General features: G+C 46.9%; 1 protein-coding gene across 2 annotated transcripts in view; it reads left to right on the top strand.

The window, feature by feature from the left end:
• The window catches only part of PRDM10 (PR/SET domain 10), a 1,138,198-nt gene that overhangs the window by 281,116 nt on the left and 836,463 nt on the right, over window positions 1-20,619 (top strand). For both annotated transcript variants that reach the window (XM_086956905.1, XM_086956904.1), the window contains exon 9: window positions 17,837-17,909. In XM_086956905.1, coding sequence (XP_086813031.1) covers window positions 17,837-17,909 — 73 coding nt within the window. The remainder of the gene's footprint in view (window positions 1-17,836; window positions 17,910-20,619) is intronic.

Here is a 20,619-nt window from a genome sequence, read left to right as displayed (position 1 = left end):
TTTGCGTCTTCGTAACTGGCACAGGAGGGAAGTTACATGCACTCTAAGCTGGTACATGGAGTCGGTGGGGTACACGCTAGGGAACACAATCTTGACCATAAAATTTATATTTCCTCATTCCCTCCTTGTTCCCTACGGACCCTTCATGATATATCGATCCTCATGAATCGATCAGTTTGTTCTTGTAACATCATTTGCTCTTCTTTCTTTCTTTCACGTTTTGAGAGTAAACTAGAATGTTCAATGCATGATGTGGCACACAGTCCACAAATCGCTGGCCCACACTGTAGGCACAGGCAGCAACTGAATACTAGGACTAGGCCAATGCCTAGGAAGGATAGGATCTTCCATCCCCAAGCGGTTAACGTTGTCCAGAACCAACCGGACCAAGTCCAGGTGCCTGGATTCTGATGTATCAGATTTGCAATTTTATGAAGACGTGTAATAGCTTGATATACAGATGGTGCGTTTTGGGGAATGAAAATACAGCAACTTGACCCGATGACCTTACAGGCTCCACCTCTATCTGCCAAGATGACGTCAATAACAAGACGATTCTGAAGAACAACAACCCGCATAGCGGACTGCTCTTCTGTTAAGTTACCTAAGGCGGAGGCAGTTTCATTCACTACTGCTTCAAGGGTTCTAGTTAATCTGCGTATTAGTTTACTATTTTGGACGGGACCTAAAAAGAAAAAGAATCCTTTATTAAAATCAGTGTACTGTTCCCATGCTGTTTCTGTATAGTCGACAAGTGAGATATCTCTTCTGAGTCTATTCTTTGCTAGATTCGTATTTCTGTGATAGTCAGGAGGAGCTAGAAAAACAGGTGGCAGAAGGAATGCAATGTAACAGGTACCATCCCAATCTGGAGGTAAGCGTATGTATGCGGTATGACCACAAACAAAATAGGAATGACGGGTAGCTCTAAAAGAAGACTTGCCTTGATCACTGAATTCGACCACAATAGTACATTTACTATGGCGTAAGTGTACTGAACCTTTCTTGCTGACACATAATTCACCAGAGACTGGTAGTACTGACATAGCGGGCAGAACTGGAGCAGATTCGGATTCAACTGTAAGGATCATAAGGTTAATTGTGTAATTACCTAGTCCATAAACTTCGTTTTCTAGATCAGTTCCTATTCTAATGGGGAGTCCCTTCTTATCAGGATAACAGGCGTTAAGCAGAACTAAGTTCAAGTTTCCCCAAACCCAGCTCCCTTTGAAAACAGCAATATCAGGATCTACGGAATTCATTATTCTAAACCAGGCACCACAGGAGCCATTGTGAGTGAACGGGTACGGAAAGAGGGGCAGAGCTCCCTTGTATTTCTGGTAGGGAGGGAGTCGGCCACATATCCAGCAGTTTGTAGCATTGTTAGTCTGATGGGAATGATGTAACATACTAATGAATGTGTTGTTGCGCAGCGCAAGTCTGTAAGAAAGTTCATGTGGAGGTAGCTTACTAAAAGAATGTTCAGCAGAAACATTATAAGCAGATTGTTCACGCTTGAAAATAGGATAATAGATGGTAAGCAAGATGCTCGCAATGATTATCAGAACGCTTAGGAAAAACATAATTAATAATGTCACCATACAGTGACTACGTAGTGATTTGCAATATGTACGTTTCTTTAGTTGTCTTTCTCTCTCTCTATCTCGATCTAGGGGATACATGTCAGAAACTATTTAACCGATTCACCTAGGGGAGGACTTAAACAATTAAACTGTCTGACTTGCTAGATCGGAGTTTCATGCGATAATCTTCTTGGGGAGTCTTTTCTCGTTCAGATTCTGTAAAGTCACTAGTTTTGATACAGTCCTTGGTGGGGGTGGACGAGCCTCGATCAGGTTTCAGTTCATTGTATTTCTTGATATGGCTCGTGTGGACCCACCCCTTTCTGCCTTCCAGCTTCACTGCGGTCCTCGTCGTAAGAAGGACGGTCTTTGGCTCCTTCCAGCGGGGCTCCAGCGGACTCTTTCTGTCGAAGTTGCGAACTAATACTGTGTCACCAGGACGGACATCATGCGGCTTTACATCGGTGTTGTCGGGGAAAGCTGCGGCAACCTGTGAACGACATGATTGGAGTGCAGACATCAAGGAGGCAAGATAATCTGTCAACATATTACTATCAACATCAGTGATCTTTTTCGGAATGGGCGTCCCCCACATATTCGGTGGTCTACCAAAGACCGCTTCGTACGGGGATAGTCCTGATCTCGAATGGGCAACCATTCTCATGTAGAATAGTGCCACGGGCAGGGCGACTATCCAGTCGACCCCTTTCTCTTTACATATTTTTGCAAGGCGTGTCTTTAATGTCTGGTTATGCCTCTCAACAAGGCCTGCGGCTTCGGGATGTCGGACACAATGGAATCTCCACTGGTATCCTAGCAATAGGGAAACCTGCTTCATTAATTCAGATGAGAATGGCTGACCGTTATCTGAGTACACGATACGAGGCAAGCCGTACCGTGGGAAAAATTCACGAACCAGCTGCCTGGCAGTGGTCGGAGCAGTATAATCTGGGACGGGGTATGCTTCGGTCCAGCGGGATAGTGCACAAACAATTACGAGGACATATTTGAATCCTCGACAACGGTCCATCTGGATATAATCCATCTGGAGGACTTCAAAAGGGTGATCGGGAGGATGAAATCCACCTTGCTCTACAGGGACGCTTTTACCTGGATTGAACTGACAACAGATCATGCAAGTACGCACTTTCTGTTTTGCTGCTGCTCGTAAGTGTTTATTGCTCCAAAGATTTTGTAAACTGTCTAGCATTGCCTTTTCTCCTAGGTGGGCTGGACTATGTGCTGTATTTATCATGACTTGAACCATAGAGTCAGGGAGAAACCATGTAGATTTTCCCTTCGTCATCCAACCTTGTTCTGTTTGAATCCCTCCTAGTTCAGTCCATTTCTTTATTTCATCTGGAGTAGCATGTGCCTGAATATCGATTACATCTAGTGTGGGATCCCTGACTGTCATACAATTTGTCGGTCCTATTGTCTTTGTCATGTCAGTTGTTTGAGTATGAGTCAGTGCTGTATGTTTTGCTGTCTGGTCTGCCAGGTCGTTACCCTGGGAAACAGAATCTGTAACTTTAATATGTGCTTTACACTTCATGACGGATATGCCTGAAGGCAGATGTATTGCTTCTAACAGTGCTTGAATGAGGGGACCATGTTGAATCTTGGCACCATGAGAGGTCAGAAAACCTCGTTCTTGCCATAACATACCGAAGTCGTGTACAACTCCGAACGCATAACGGGAATCAGTGTATATGTTGACATTTCTGTTCTTGGCTAGAATACAGGCTCGGGTCAGAGCAATAAGCTCTGCTGCTTGAGCGGACAGTGTGTCAATACGATGTGTTTCTTTTACTTCCGTTTCAGTGGTCACTGCATAGGCGGCCACTAATTCTCCTGTACTTGTTCGCATACATGAACCATCCACATAAAGTGTCAGGTCTGGATTTGTCAGTGGAACATCTGTTAAGTCTCGTCGAGGCTTTGTAACTGCATTAATGATTTCTATACAATCATGCGGGGCTGGATCTGTCATAATTGTAGGTAACAATGTTGCGGGGTTCAGGATGCTGCAACGTCGGATTTCTATGTGAGGCTGGAATAGCGTCAATTCATAACCTGTCAGTCGTGCTATAGTCAAGTGTTGAGTCTGGGTTCTGTTTAAAAGAACCTCTACAGAATGTGGAACTTGTACTGTTAACTGATGCCCTAGGACAATTGAATCACTTTGTCTGATTGCTAATGCTGTTGCTGCTACAGACTTTAAGCACGCAGGGAGTGCCTGGGCTACTGAATCCAATGTACTTGAAAAATAAGCGCAAGGCTTATATGAACCTGCTTGATCTTGGGTGAGGACAGACAATGCTGTACCATCACGTTCTGTAACAAAAAGTGTAAACGGCTTACTGTAACATGGTGTTGCTAAAACTGGTGCTTGACATAATGCTTTCTTTAGTTCCTCAAAGGCTTGTGTATGTTCCTGAGTCCAAGGGAGGACAATCGAAGTCGCTGCCTCCTGTGTTGTTAACTGGATGAGTGGTTTAGCTAGAAATGCATATTGAGGAATCCATTGTCTGCAGTACGAGGTGAGGCCTATGAAGGCCCGCACTTCCTTTTGTGTCTGGGGTCGTGGCATGTTTACAATTAACTGAATGCGATCGGGAGTGAGCTGTCTCCCCACTTTGGACAGCAAGTGACCCAAGTACACAACTTGCTGACCACAGAATTGTAGCTTCGAAGGAGACACCTTGTGTCCCTTGTCGGCCAAGTAATGTAAAACTGTCAGTGATGCTTGTTCACATTCGGGCTCACTTCGTGCGGTGATCAGTAGATCATCGACGTATTGCAGTAAAGCGGTGTCAACTGGCATTTGAATACAATCTAGTTGTCTTTTCAGTGCTTGACTATAGATGCTGGGGCTTTCTGTGAATCCTTGAGGTGCGCGGGAAAATTTGAAACTTCGTCCATTTAAACTGAATCCGAAGAGATATTGGCTCTCTGGATCAATAGGTACACTAAAGAAGGCGTTCTTAAGGTCAATTACAGTAAAGAACGTTGCCTCTGAATCAATAGCAGTCAATAGAGAAGAGATATCGGGGACCACAGGGTATTGTGGTACAATACATTTATTTAGCTCTCGAAGATCAATCACCAGCCGATATACTGGCGGTGCATTGGGATCAGTACGTTTAAGAATTGGAATGATAGGTGAATTACAGATATTGGAGTCGGTCTCTACGACCACTCCTTGGGCAATGAGCTCTTCAATGATTTTCAGTAAAGCCACTACAGCATCGGGTGGTAACTTGTATTGTCTGATTCTGGGTAGAACAACTCCTGTCTTGAGTGTAACACGGTATGGTGTAATATGCATACAACCTACATCAGTTGGGCCTGTTGCCCACAGGTGATCTGGCACATTTTTCAATCTGACATCGAATTCTCGTACAACATAATGACCCTTGAAATCCCGCAGAAAAAGTCTAACTCCCTCCGGGGAACAGCATATTATAGCTCCTAGAGCCTTCAATGTTTTAATTCCTAACAGATTTTCTGGACATGATTTCGTAAGTAACAAGTCTGTAATACGTGATAATGGACCCACAGCCAGGGGGACTGGTTCTGATACTTCATTTATAATGGGCTGTCCTGAAAAACCAAGGGAAACATTCTGTGAGCCTGAGAGGGGTGCCCCTGGGACTTCATCATGGCTGATTGTGGTACGGCTTGCCCCTGTGTCAATTAAAAACTTTCTATCCTTTCCCAATACTTGACTGTGTACATAAGGACCTTCTTGATCTACAGGAACTTCAATAAGAGGCAAGCCCAGTTCCCTCTCTAGGCTGTTTCATGTGTATCGCTGATAATCGGGGTAAGCAGATTGGGCATACTGGTACATTTGTTGGGAAACTTGCTGGGTCGCGGCAAGAGGCTGTGGCTGAGATACCGCTACTGTCTGTGCTGTATGAGATGAAGCATGCATAGGCTGTGTGTTCTGTGAGGTCTGTACATTCTGTGGAGTCTGTTGCTGAACCTGATCTTGTCTTGGCGGATGCGGTCTTTCTTTAGTTTTACCTGTTGCTATATTGTGTTTCAGAACCGGGCATTCATGTACATAGTGACCTGGTTGCTTGCAATAATTGCACGTCCCTTTAACAGGACCTGCGGAATGATTTGTCTGATTCGTATTTTTCCTATTTCCGTCGGTATGTACCGACTGGGCTACTAACATTTTCATTTTTGTGTCTTTCATACGTTTCTGTTCCTGATCTTGTTCTTCTCTAATTCTATTCTGATGATATTGTAACATTTGTAACATCTGGGATGGCGTATTTGCTTGCCATGTACTCTCGACCTTGTATACACGGTTTTTAACTGCTAACAGGGAATTCTCGACTAGCTTTGATACAAAAAGATGCGGGTACGATTCGCTACTTGGTTTGAGACCACTATTAATAATAAAACATTTCTCGAATCTTGAATAAAAATCACTAGTATCTTCATCTGGTTTCTGTTTACATGCTGAGATGGCATCCCAGTCTTCCTTTCTAGTTGTTAGTAATCTTGGCAGAACCTGTACTATTAAACCTGGTAATGCTTTAGTTTTGTCCCCGAGGCCTACCCCTGGGACACGCTTGCTTTCTTCGTCTTCTATTTCTGCCCATGCAATCTTTTTCTCTCCCACCTCCCATTCCTTTTCCTTGAGTTTCTCGTATATGCCCGTAGGCAGCAGTACCTTTAACATTTTCGTGATATCTTCATATGTGTAATCCCCCATCAGTAACATGTCTTTAAGCTCTCGGTGGAAACCTGCAGGGTCTTTATCATGGCTCGGTACTAGTTTCTTCATTTCTAACAGTTCTAACTTAGTCAGTGGCGTGTGTACATACACGCGTTTCAAAGTATGATCCGCACCCATAACTGGGTGTACTTCTCGTAAGGGGTTCTGACTTTCAATGCCACTCAGGCATTCCATACGATACATTTTTCTTTCTGGCGGTGGAGCGGGAGCATATTCAGAGCTTGCAAAAGTGTCATATCTGTGTCGCTGTTCTAGAATTATCTGTATTAACTTGGTACTTAGACCTCTCCATCTATCCATGAGTAGTGCTTCTAGAGTTTCGTGTAAGGGACCTGGATCGGAATGTCTATTTCTGTATTTCGTGAGGAGGTGCTGCATCATGTATACACCTGCTAATTTCTGCTCGTCTGGGGAGAGGTTCAGGAATGTCTGTGCTACGGTGTCATCATTATACATATCCGGATTTTCAGCCCATAATATGGCTGACCGGGCTAGTTCCTGTTCATCCATTGAATTCAGTATGTGGTACCCTACTCGGTCTCGGAGTCTTTTATCAGTCTCCTGGAACTGGTGTTCAGAAGAATTCGGGTTAGTTAAGGCAGAGAAAAAAACTTTCTTGCTTTCTGGACGGGTACCTTTCCTAAGGTAAGTTCCTTTACCTACATACGCTATAGTATCTGTAGTCTTTTCTGTTTCTTCGAGTTCTTCCTCCTCCTCGGAGGAGGCCCTTTCATTCTCTTTTTCGTGCATTTCTATCACTGTTTTTCTTATTTTCTTGTACATACTGGCTATGCAAGCCCCCTTATCATGTTTTCCTTCAGATATATTTTGACCCCACTTGTTTTAGTGCATCTAACTCGCTCTGATCTGTCTCAGGCCTATCTCTTTCTCTTATTAGGCAATTTATGAAAAAACGTAGTATCTGTGCTTGAATGTCAACTTTCTGACGCTCCATGGCATCCTTAACACTGTCAGGGTCTTTACCAGTCTGAATGAACTGATATATTCTATCTAGGCGCTCCTTCATCCCTGAAAATAACAGCAGAAAATCAGTAGCAGATCTTAACCGTAATGAGGCCATCATCATTCTGTCATTTTTACCGGGTACTGGATCATATCTGCAAACTGAAAGTTTTTCTTTGAGTATGTCAAGACGGGGTGACTTGAACGTGAGAGGACTTTGCATATCCCTAAGGTTTACTCTGTGTGTCAATGGTGGGGTGTGAAAACCCCCTGTCGCACCTCCTGAAGCGGAAGCTTGGGCATTATCTCTCTGAGGAGTCTGTATCTGAACTTGAATTTGTCCTTTGGTAACGTCAGGTAGCCGTGGTTTCAGTAGATCTATTTTAACTGCGGGAAGTGGTGGAGCTGGAGGAATCTGTTGTGGAACTGGCGGAATATGATCTTGGGGCGGGTTACCACCCCCATCCCTGTCGTTAGGCAGGGTGCGGACAGGCAGATTGGTGTAAGCGGGTGCTACATCTTCTAGGTAGGAATTCAGGAATATGTCTTTAGTGGTCCTGTGATTTACTTTAGTTGGCACTAATGGTGGCGGCAGATTTTTCGGTATTTTTGAAATGGCCTCAGGCGAACCCTCGGCCGCGAGATACATACCGTTTACGAGGTTATTTCGTGCACGGTCTACTTGTTCTGTTTTTACTCGGATCCCTTCAGTAACTAATTCGTTTTCTTGAGCTTTATCTGATTCTCTAAGTCTGTCTTCTCTACGTAGTGCTTTTTCAGCACGCTTATGTGATTCCTTACGCCAAAACTCTATGGCGTCTTTCTGAGATTGTCTGGCTTTCTTTTTCCATAGTGCTTCTTCTACCTTCATGATGCACTCGGCATCCCATGTTCCAGTAACTGGCCATCTGTGTCTCTCGTCTAGATGCTTTGTGTAATCGGCCCATAAATCTAGATACAATATGGCATCTAAGCCATGCTTGTGGTACATGAAATTACCTGGAGTGTCCCTAGGGGGAATAGGGATTTCTTCCTCCAGTATCCCTTTCCTAGTTCCTATCTGCTTTAGCTTGTTGAAAAACGGCATCTTGTTTCTACTTAGTACTGAAAGCTCGATCTTACCTACTTAATACTGAATTCAGCTATTTATACAAGAAACACAATAATGCACATTAAACGGTCACATTCATACCACGACATTAATCACATAAAAACATTTAAAACATATATCACTACCCCTTGATACAGATGTACTGCTAAACAGCACTGATACACTGTCTAAAAACAGTGCAGAAACTTGAAATTACAGATGTACTGCTAAACAGCACAGATACACTGCCTAAAAACAGTGCAGACCGGACTTGTGTACCCAAACCCGTCTTGATACGACCCAGCAATGGTACTCACCGGGAAGCACGGAAATCGGAAGGCCTCGGAAAACTCGACTGGACTGGACTCGGCTTAACTTCGGAAAACTTCGGAAAACTTCGGGAAACTGGTGGGCCTCTTGACACCTCGGACCTTGCTTCCTTCGGCTGGGCTCTGGTCGGGATCCTCCGCACTCCTCACCGCCTCGTCTGGGTACTGATCGCAGTCTTCGTCACCTCCGTGGGCCAGAGGGAGATGCAGGAAATCCTGCCGGTACGCGTAGTTTCCGTCAAGCTGATGGCAGGGTACAGAGCTTGCAATGCACCAACCGGCGCGTGAGGTGGGGGAGGGGTCCCTATTCGGGCGCCAAAATGTGGTAAATATTTAATTTACTCTCTTAATTTCTATGCAGGTAAGTACTTAATCAATAATAACTCAATCAGAAAGAAGGAGGCAGAGTCCGTGGTGTTAGAGTTCTTAGGGGTTTTATTCCTTAAAAAGGAATGGTCATAGTTTAGCTATCATGTTCCCGCAACCACACAGGGTTCAGGAAGGGATAGAAGAGTGCGCACCACACTTTATTGACAGTACATAGCTTATATACTTAATTCATTGTCATAGAAAAGCATGTGGTGGGCGTAACAGCTGAGAGAAGACAAGATAACAGTAACCACGTGTTAGCAATACGTAATCAGAAGGCGTGAACTAGAGGTGTGTGCTAGAAACGTCACCAGATAGGTGTCACAGAAGGGGTGGCACTAACAGAAATGTTGCAATGTCAGCAGAAATCGGAAACTTGGATGCGCGCGCAGCTGCATGACGTGTGATTGACGTGTAACTGGAGGGTGCAGGAAACTTGACATTTACACTGACGGAAAGAGACAGAAGTCTGGCATGTCAGATCAACTTGTACTTCTATCATATCTGATATCTGATGTTTGGGAACCATACTATCTGGAGGGAAAGGTCTCTGGGGCAGAAGCTATTCTATACTGACTGTGAGTGCGTGTATAAGCGCCTGAGTGTCTGCATGAGAAGCGTGGGGGCATGGGCCTTCCATGGGAGCATGGTAACGGAGGCTATGATTTACTTGCACGGAGACAGGTTGGCCCTTTGCTCTACAGATGAGGGAGATGTTTACTGAAGCTAGCAGGCAGGAATGTATTTTCGAGGAGCGGAACAGATAACTCGAAGGTTATAGTCAGTCTTGGCAGGCAGCAGGCTGAGCTGAGCACGGTGGGCCGCGCTAGAAGTAAGTCAGAGTTCACGGGTACAGAGGCAGCCTGGGCTGAGGATTTTAGAGTCAGAAGCCAGAAAAATGGCTCGATGGCAGAAATTCAGGGCCTACTTTGCCAGAGCTGAAAAACGTGTAAGGTACACTACAAATAGACGTTGGCATAGCATACTTAGGAACGGACTATTCAACCCATTCAGGGTGGGTCTGAAAGAGGACATGTTGACGTTGGACGCAAATGTATTTGCGTCTTCGTAACTGGCACAGGAGGGAAGTTACATGCACTCTAAGCTGGTACATGGAGTCGGTGGGGTACACGCTAGGGAACACAATCTTGACCATAAAATTTATATTTCCTCAGGAGAATCGGGTTCCATCACCACTAGGGATCAGGAAGGATCGTCATCTGAACTTTATTCACAGAGTTCATTATTTATACTTAAAACATACATTAACTTGCATAGAGAAGGCGGAACGCTCCAGGCGGAGCATGCGAAGGTGAGAGATAAGAGCACATGGGCGTGAAAAGGGCGTGTAAGAAGGCGTACACGTGGGTGTTCACTTGATGAGTCATAGGTGTGTCATAGGTGGGTGGATACATAGAGGGGGTCTGCATGGTCAGCTGGAACCTTTACCCTACTTGTGTGCGCGGCTTGGTCATGACGTGGAAATGACGTATAACTGGGGGAAGCTGGGGGGAGCTGACTTTCGTGCTAGTAGAGAAACCTTGGATGTCAGGACGACCTGCACTTCTGGTATTATCTGATATCTTGAGTTTGGAGGATGTATAATCTGACTTAAAGGTCGCTCGAGCAAAGGCTGCTCATCACTAAATGTTAGTGTGTGCATATATTTCTTTGTGCATTGCGTGGGGCCATGGGCCTTCTATGGATGCGGGTTCTGTAAATCACTTGAATGGAGACAGAAAGGCTAAGCCCTATCTTCTGCAGGCGGAATATGTTTACCCTTTTTTATTAAGCAGGAATGTGTTTCTGTGGAACAGAGCAGATAACTGTAAGCAAAATACTGTCTTGGCAGGCCGGGCTGGGCACTTATTGGCTGAGCAGGAAGTATGTGAGAGGTCAGGGATACATAGCTAAACTGCAGTTTTCAGAGTGTCAGGAGGCATGGAGCCTGAATTCGGGTCCTGGCTCAGCTGAGCCACATAAACGAGTTCATCTCGACTTTTAAACGTGCACCATGCAAATACATTGGCAACATAGGCCTCAGTGCAGAATTGACGTTTCTTTCATGGAGGGCTTGGTGACTGACATGCTAACATTGGACGGAAATGCGGAGGCATTATAATACAGGCAGAAGAGGGGAAGTGCATGGTGACGTGGACATACATGGGGTACATGTAGGGGACACACTGGCCACGTAAAATTTCTATTTCCTCAGAATGCTATCCCCGTCGATAGGACTGTCGAGGGGATAGTATTCCAAATCGTATGACACCTTACACGATATGTTTTGATAAAGCCAAACCAAAGTTAGCACATAACCGCAATGGATTATAATGCACTTAAGAGTATATGGTATGGCAATATCCCGGAACAGCTAAGGGAGTTGTTCCCGACAGCTGCAGACAGGCTCAGCTCATGCTAGAGCACCATCTCACATAAAACCAAGCACTCTGCCTCCAGGATTGATAAGGCCTTCCATAGGAGTGACTTATAGGTTTATATGTGTCTAGATATAGGTTTAGATATAGGTATACTATATCTAAGCAAGGGGTGATTACACCACCTTGCCCCAGCTGAGTGATCAGCCAGTTGTGTCAATTTAAGAACCAGCCAGGAGTGGCAAAAGCTATGCTGCAGCCCCTGGTAGGCCTTGGATGCACCTATGCCCTTGGCACCTATAGTGCACTATATAGGGGCTGACAAGCTGTCCAGTACCAATTTGGTTATGCACCTAGGGTGCATGGAGTCCATTTTAAGGAGAGAGCATATAGCCTGGGGCCCTGATTAGCAGTGAACCAGGCCAACTAAGTCGAAAACCAGCTAAACACAAGGCAAAAAATCTGGGGTAACCATAGTCAGGTGTCCACCTTCCTACACCTAGTAACATATTCTCCCAGGTGGGCAAACAAAACAAGGGAAAAACCCCGGAGTGCAAGAGGGCGCAGGGTCCACCGGGAAGGAAATAGGTAGTGGTCCAGCACAGACCAGCACCGGCGGCCGCTGCGGGCCAAAGGCCGGCGGGGAGCGCAGGAGAGGCAATGTCAGGAGCAGGGGATACAGGAGGAGGGGGCTGGATCCCATATGGCCCATCATGCTGCAGGGTGGGAAAGATCCAATCTCAGCACAGCGACTCCAGAGGCAATTCTCCCAACGGGGCAATCAATGGGGGCGCCAGCTGAGGGACCCATAGGCAGCAGAAGCACTGGGGAATTGAAGAAAGGGGCTATGCATTGGCCATCTCCGCGGCCGCCGCGGTCGCAGGGCCGGCGGGGAGCGCAGGGGAGGCAGCTCCGCAAGGGGGGGGGCGGAAAGGAGATAGGCGACCAGGGGGCCCCAAATATCGACAGGTCGAGATCTAGCAGGCAACAGGTCCCAAAATTCAGAAAGTAGCATCTGACAGTGGGAGGCATCTTCCAAACAATTCGCCACCGCTGGGGCAGGCCGACGGCCCCAACACATGGCCACCCTGCGCCTGGCCAATACCAAGAGCATCGAAATCAGATGGCGCAAAGCATCAGGGCTAGATTTGACGAAGCCGAGAAGGCAGAGAAGGGGGTCAGGACGAACAGCTGTACCCGTAATTTCAGAGATAGTGGAGCAGACCTCCAGCCAGAACACCTGCACCCTAGGACAGAGCCAGGCCAGATGGACGAAATCTGCAGCAGGTGCGGAACATCGCACACAGTAGTCCTCGGGACTAAGGCCTAGGCGATGAAGATGCAATGGAGTGCGATAAAACCTGTGCAGAAAATTGAAATGGACCTAACGGAGTCGGTAGTTCGGGGAAAGTTTTGTAGTTTGGTTACAGCAATAAAGCCAGTCGGCGTCGGAGATATCCACGCCAAGATCCGCACTCCACGCCTCGCGTGCCCGAGTCGAGGAGATGGGAGAGGATAGCAGGGCAAAAGCATATAATCTGGTGACAAGCTTGAGTGGGGATGCAGAAGTATATACAAAATCCAGGGCCGGGAAAGTGGGCGGGGTTTGCGGAAAGGTCGGGTGTAATTTCCGGCAAGTGGCACGCAGCTGGTAATATAGGAGTGTATCCATCAAGGATCGGGACTCTGGAAGTGAGTAAAAGGAATTTTAAGGATACAGATCTGCTACAGTCCTCAAGCCCCGCAGTGCCGCATGCCGAGACATACTAGAAGACTGAAGGGGCGGAAAATTCGGGTGGTCAGTAATGAATATGGCATTGGCAGATAAAAAAGAAAGATATGCGAGACGGCGCAGAAATGACCACGCCCAGCGCCACGTCTCCACTGTATTCACCTCTGTCCGGGGGTGCACTGCAGGGGCAAACAATGCCGTAGATAGAGGCCAGGGGGAAGCAACGTCCAATTCCACCTCAATGTGAGGCTGGTAGGGTTGGGATGCAGCCAAAAATGAAGAAAACTGGCCTGAGCACAAAGTCCGTATAGACGAAAGTCTGTCGCACCCTGACCACCTGCCGACACGGGCAGGGTTAGGATGTCATAGGCAATCCTGGGTTGCCGCCCTGCCCAAACCAATGAAACGACTAGAGAACGTAGCCTACAAAAAAAATAAGTGGTAAGGGGGATAGGTATGTTGGGGAAGAGGTAGAGGAATTTGGGGAGGACCACCATCTTGGCTATGGCTATGCGGCCAGCAAGGGACAACGGCAATCAGCTCCACAGAGGGATCTTAGACCAGTCTACAGCGCGGCCAGAATTGGACCTCCAGAGTTCATCCGGGTCCCTGCTCAGCCAAATGCCCAAATGATGCCTAGGGCTAGACGCCCACTCAAAAGGAAAATCGGGCACGAACGGGAGAGTGGCATCTGTCAGGGGGAAGAGCACGGACTTACTCCAGTTGACCTGAATGCCCGAGAGCATGCCAAATCGAATAACCTCCCGCACCAGGGGACTGAGATTATCCTGGGAATGGTGAACGTAAACAGTAACGTCGTCCGCATACATGGAGACTAGGAGGGAGCGGGACGAAAAGCCGATACCCCTGTGAGTGTGGTGCTGCCATAGCCGGGCAGCTAGGGGTTCCATGGCAATGACAAAAAGCATGGGCGACAATGGGCAACCCTGCCTTGTTCCACGAGCAATGCTGATGGAGTCCGATACCTGGCCATTTATGCGAAGCCGGGCGGTGGGGTTGGTATATGAGAGCTTAATATTCCGCACTGAAACCCATACGTGATAGGATAAAAAAAAGGAAGGGCCACTCCAGCGTATCAAACGCCTTCGTGGCATTGAGCAGAGCAGCCATGGCCGGAAGGTCAGGATTAATTTGATGTAGGACGGAAAAGATGGTACGGAGATTATGGGAGGTTGCCCTACGGGGATGAAGCCAGATTGGTCGGGGAGGGAAATGGTGGGCATTAACAAAAGGAGACGAGAGGCAATCAGTTTGGCAAAGATTTTATTGTCTATATTATTAAGGGAGAGGGAGCAGTAGGAATCACACCGGTCGGCAGGTTTATCGGATTTGAGGAGCAGGGTCAGCGAGGCCTCGCGGAGAGATGGCGGGAGCGTGCCTGTGTCAAAGGACTCGTTATACATGGCAGCCAAATGTGGGACCAGGATGGAGGCAAACGTTTTATAAAAGGAGGCAGGAAGGCCGTTCAGGCCCGGTGCTTTGTCGCTTGGTAGGCCGCTAATGGCCGCCAGTATTTCCTCCTTTGAGAAAGGTTCGCCGAGGAATTTGCGGTGGTAATCCGCGAGCCAGACAAGGGCGAGGGACTCAAAATACTGGTCAAAATCATCCGGAGAAGGAGGGGAGCCAGCAGAGTAGAGTCGGGAATAGAAGGCAAGGAAGCGGGATGTGATCTCTTCCGAGGACGTGGTGCGATCTGGTTCCCCATCACTGAGGGCCTTAATGTAGGAAGCAGCGCGCGGTGGGCGTAGTAGGTTGGCAAGGGTGCACCCCGGGCCGTCCCCCTCTCCGAAGCGGCGGGTCCGGCCCTCCCTCCCTAGGAAGGACAGCTCGCGGCCGCCTCGTCCGAAAACTCAATGTTTTTGACGCAATAGCGCCAACGTATCGGGGCCAGCGCCGTTCGCGAGGGCGGCATCCAGGTCCCGGATCTCCCCCTTCAACCCAGCGAATGCGGATCGGATAGAACGGAGAACACCCGCCTGCTTGGAGATGCATTCTCCCCGAATGAATACTTTAAAACCCTCCCAGAGGGTAGAGGCAGAGTCAACAAAGTCCGCGTTGAGCTCGAAATAGTTAGTTATGGCGGTCTGGATTTCGTCACAAAATACAGAGTCCCTAAGGGCATTGGGAGAAAGACGCCAGGTGAAGGCCCGTCGCTGAGAATTACGAGGTCGGATGAGAAGCCGGACAGGCGCGTGATTAGAGAGAGTGCGGGCCATATGGATTGCTTCAATACTCCAGGACAGGACGTCCAGCGAGGCGATCCAGAGGTCAATTCTCGACCAACACCCTCTCGTACCCGTGATGCAAGTGCCATCCCAGGCGTCAGGGCGGAGATGAAACCAAACGTCAAAGAGCGAATTGTCAGTCAAAATAGAGGAAAGAGCAGTGGCAGCACGTGGGTGAGACCGTTAAGAGCCCGATCGGTCCAGCGTCGCAGAGAGGGTAACATTAAAATCCCCACCCCAGATCACGGCCTCGGGACCACAGAAGGAAATCAGATGCCAGACGTGATGGAAGAACTCCGGGTCATCAGAGTTCGGGCCATAGACCGCGGCAATGGTGACAGGCTGAGCGAGCAATAAATCATGCAAGATAACCTATCTGCCCTCCGGGTCGATAAGGGCACGAGAGGTCTGCCAGGTGAGGCCACGGCGCAACAGGACCGAGACTCCTCTAGCATAAGACGAATAAGTGGAGGAGTGGGATTCCCCCAGTAACGCGCACGGAGCCTGGAAACCGAGCCGTGGAGTAAGTGTGTCTCCTGTAAAAGACAAATGTCCACACTATGGCGCTGTAGATGGGCGTGTGTCAAACGAGCCTTGCGGTGATCATTCAAGCCACGGACATTCCATGTCCAACAGGTTAAATTAGCCATGGGAAGGGAGACGGGGCAGCGTTATGCAGGGTGAACAGCAGGGGACATAATCGTGCCCAACACTTGGTGGCTATAAGGGGAGCGAATGGCCTATAGGGGAGTGCAAGTGTGGAGGCAGCCCAAGGAAGTGAAGGCCACCCCAGGGGGGTCGCCAGCGCGCAAAGGAAATGAAGGGGACATAAGGAGCCGCAAGCGGGCCAGTGTGATGCAAATGACAACCTGTAAAATGAAAACAGCCACAGCGATGATCCTAATACATGACATAGAATAAGGCACCTTGCATCAATATCAGAAAGACAAATCCTCGAGCATAGCACAGCGTCTAAACTGGGACATGCAGTGTCAAAATGAAGCAACTGAACAGCAGCAAAACAAAACCACCACCTCGCTAGTGGAACAAAACCACCCAGCCACCCCCCAATATCCGCAGACCAATTTCTGCGCAGAGCACACAGAATAAAAAACCCCAAAGTACCCACCCACTCCAACCCCCAATCAGGCTGAGAGCACCCCCCACCCCACCCAAGGGACCCAGAACTTGGAAGGGGCGACCAAACAACAGAAGCCGGAATAATCCCAGGTAGGGCATGGCAGGAGTCGGCGGACACCCCTGCAGAGGAGCAGGTTGCCCAAGCTCAGGTGAGTGGCAGCATCGTGAGAAAGGAATAAATAAAGCAAAGTGTCGTAACTACACAACAATCAGAGAAATGAACAATGACAAATACCAGCTTAAAAAGAAAAGAGTGGGAGAAAATCACAATCACTTTCTTTCAAGGAGCGAAAATCATGGTCCCCACAGATGGAGAGGCGGGTAAAAGCCAGGCGTGCAAGGAAATCTGGGCCAGTATCAAATCACAAAGGAAACACAATAGTGCACAGTCAAACTGAAAAATCATTGTCACTCAGGAGGTTGGCAGCTTCAAGCGAGGATCCGGAGGAAGATGTTCTGGATTTCTTATCCAGTCGTTTGGCGAAAGCGAGTGCCTCCCGCGGATCGGGGAAGACAAGCATCTTGGAGCCCTGGCGGACCCTCAGTTTCGCCGGATAGGCCAGGGAGAAGGAGACCTCATGTTTCTGAAGGATCCGCTTGGCAGGAAAAAACTCCCTCCTGGCGGCCTGTAAAGTCATGGTATAATCGGGGTAAAATGAGAGGGTATTGCCCTGATGCGTGATTGTGCCCCTGTCCCGTGCAGCCCACAGGATGGTGTTGCGATCACGAAAGTTCAAGATCTTCGCCACTATGGGACGGGGGGGGGGGGGGCATACCAGGGCGAGGTCGTGGACCGAGGGACCGGTGGGCCCGCTCCACAACGAAGAAAGGCGAAAGCACATCCCCAAAAAGCTCCCGGATGAGATTTTCAACTAAGTCCTCCATCTTGGATATTCGTTGACATTGCTGAGGTTATTCAACCAAGCTCCTAACTGATTGTTATAATCTGAAGAGCTCCAAAAAAACAATATACCTACTAGGATTTAAATTAAAGCAACGTATGAGGGAATGCTTACTCCATGAACAACTAAAATAACCATTACGCAGTGGTGCACTAGAACTGAAATCTGCAATTGTGATGTAACAGACAAACTGTGAAATATACAACTACAAGGTCCTTACTAGAAACAGTGCAAAGCACGGTTGAGCAACAGTTCATGATCAATATGTTTATTGCCTTCATCTTACTGCCCTCTTTGTGTATGAAAATCCTCCGGAGTTAATTGTTGGCTCTGTTTCCATTACAGGTGTGGTATGCTGCTTCCTACGCAGAGTATGTAAATCACAAGATCTACTACATTTCAGAAGAGGAGAAGAAAGGTATGTTTATTTTCCATTCTGTCTTATCACTTTTCTTTTTACCTAGCTTTGTCTTGTTTTTAAACACCCTTACATTTTATGGTTATTGTTCAGTCGCCTTATTTCTTATTTATCGCCTTGTTCTCTTTCTTACAAATGATTTAGTAAGAGTTACACAAGTCATTTATCACAAATTAACCCCAATATGATCTCCTTCCTCTCTATTAAACATGTGACACATGTAACGAGATCATAGTTCAATTTGTTTTGAATGTTCTTTTCGAGATACCCTCTGAAACTCACATTATATATCGTTAATTATATTCTTTAAGGAATATATTTTTGACTTTATGTGTGCATTTGTGTGTACATGGGTTTTATCGTTTGTTAGCTATTGTGATGCATTATATTATGTTGAGAAGCAAGCTTTTCATTTAGGGATTATTCATGCTTGCGGTCAAGAGCTTCCTTGCTGATTTATCTGCTAGTATGTGGGATGCCCACCATGAGTTTTGAGTTGTGAGCCAGACAGCATTCACATTGAGGTGATCGTTGCATGCAGTGAGGATGTCCACCAATAAGCTTTAAATCATAAGACAAGTGGCTGTCCCATTTATTTTCAACCCTAGGATGGAATTTTGATGGAGGAACTTTTTGAGTTTTTACTGCCTTCTGAATGTTACACAAACCACACACCACGTGTAATCTATAGTCTTTACTATTTCTACAATAATGAATTTTTATTTGTTTCTCTTGACAAGCAGTTTATAAACATTCATCTTTATGTTAAACATGAGATGGCTGTGTAAATTAAGTGCTTCTTGTTCACATCTGTCTGAGACTTTTATGTCGATTAAGACCTGGAGTGACAACATTTATAGGGCGGCCACCACAATTAGGGGTCTCTTGATGCTGGTCTAAAGCTGCCTATCCAAACAAGAGAATCTTCAGCTTTTGAAGAAATCAGGGGTTTCTAAACTTTTGTGTAATGAGAGCTACTTCTGATCAGTGAAAATCATTGTGAGCTACAGAAGGCTACGCAACTCGCACATTGTTACCAGACATCTCAATGCCCCGCTTAATTGACTTTAAGCCTAATGTTCATAGAGCCAGATACTGTGCTTTGAGAAAAATACTTTGAATCGGGGCACTATGACTGTGCTACCATGTGAGTCAGTGGCCTATGAACATGTGTACATATGAATGGGATATATGTGTATGGGTGACTAAGAGCCTGTGTTGTATGTACTTATGGTACAGGGCATTCCTTTGGCCATATGTGGCCCCCCTACATGTGTAACCCAAACATACAACCTTTTTTGTATATGGAAGAAATTTAAAGTGCAGAAAAATGTTCTACAAAAATGTTCATAACATGAAACTTTTTGCTGCACTTTAAATTTCTCCCACTTGAATAAATGGTTGTATTTTTCAGTTATAAAATGACAGTATCTACCAGCCACTGGGAGCAAGATGCCTGCTGTGTGTGAAGGCAACACTTTAAAATGGGAGAAAATTAAACCGAAGAGTAAACTTTATGTTTAAATAGATTCTATAAAACCAAGTTCTCCCATTCCCAAGTATGCTCCCAGTGGCCTGTAGACACTGTGCCATATTTATAACGGAAAAATATAGCCATTTGTTTAAATTGGAGGAATTTAAAGTGAAGAAACATGTGGGCATGTGAGACTGTAGATACACATGCTTTGCATACTCCTGCCATCTAATGTTGTGTCCGGTGTGCAATTTGTTTTTCTTCAAAGAAGTCTTTCGAGTAACGAGGTAAGGTGACTCCTCTTCTTCGTGATAATGCGCATGGGGATTTACTCCATTGTTAGATTGTTTTCTTTCTGCGGACGAGAACGTTATCGGGATCCTTTAAGTGTGTAATCCACTCTTACCCTCGTCGGTATTATTTCTAATGTGTTTCCTTCTTTGCGTATCGAATGTTGGAAGAATTTCCTTCATCGGATCGGCGTGCTTTATCACGACCTTCGGCCATGCCTTTACCCTCACTCAGCTCCATCGATGATACTCAGCTTATGGAACGGACTCTGTTTCGATTCTGCCCCTAGTGCCACTCGAAGAACCTGTGGACTGACCTTCACCAGGTCTTCAACCTGTGCTTATCCCCGAGCACAGGAAAGAAGACTTTGAGACTTGCCAGTTGTTATGATTGAAAACGACCCTGCACCATCAACTGGCATGGGAGAAATGCAGGGACGCGAGATTGAGGAGACGCCTGATATCTTCTGACAGGAAGACATCAAACAGGAAGAGGAAGAACAGGAGATGCAGGATCTGACGCCCGGTTAAGGTGTTGTGAGTACCCAAACTCCTAACCCTCCCATACCAGGTGAAAACGTTGACTTTATTTATTAAATGTACAAGTAATTAAAATCATTACAGTAAAAAACATAAAAGCGAACGGATAGGGAAAAAAAATTGCCACATTAAAAAGTATGGAGGCGGGGGGCGTGGCTTGATGCCGAAGAGTATGGACGTGCTGTCAGGCGGCTCCTCAGCCCGTAAAGCCAACCGGCCTTCAGACCTCCGCTAGTGCTGCTGCCTGGCCCGGGGACGACGGGTCAGATATCGCTGCCTATCCAGGAGCCCCCGGCTGATTCCTGGTGCCCGCTAACGCAGTGAAACCGCTGCGCGCAAATCCCGGCGTCCGGAGCACATCGGCCCAAGATGGCGGCTGCACCTCGCCAAACAACCGAGTGATACT

This window comes from Lissotriton vulgaris, chromosome 2_1 (genome assembly GCF_964263255.1).
Source record: "Lissotriton vulgaris chromosome 2_1, aLisVul1.2, whole genome shotgun sequence".
NCBI classification, from domain to species: Eukaryota; Metazoa; Chordata; class Amphibia; order Caudata; family Salamandridae; genus Lissotriton; species Lissotriton vulgaris.
The sequence above is the reverse complement of the archived record's forward strand: the minus strand, read 5'-3'. Positions and strand labels throughout refer to the sequence as shown.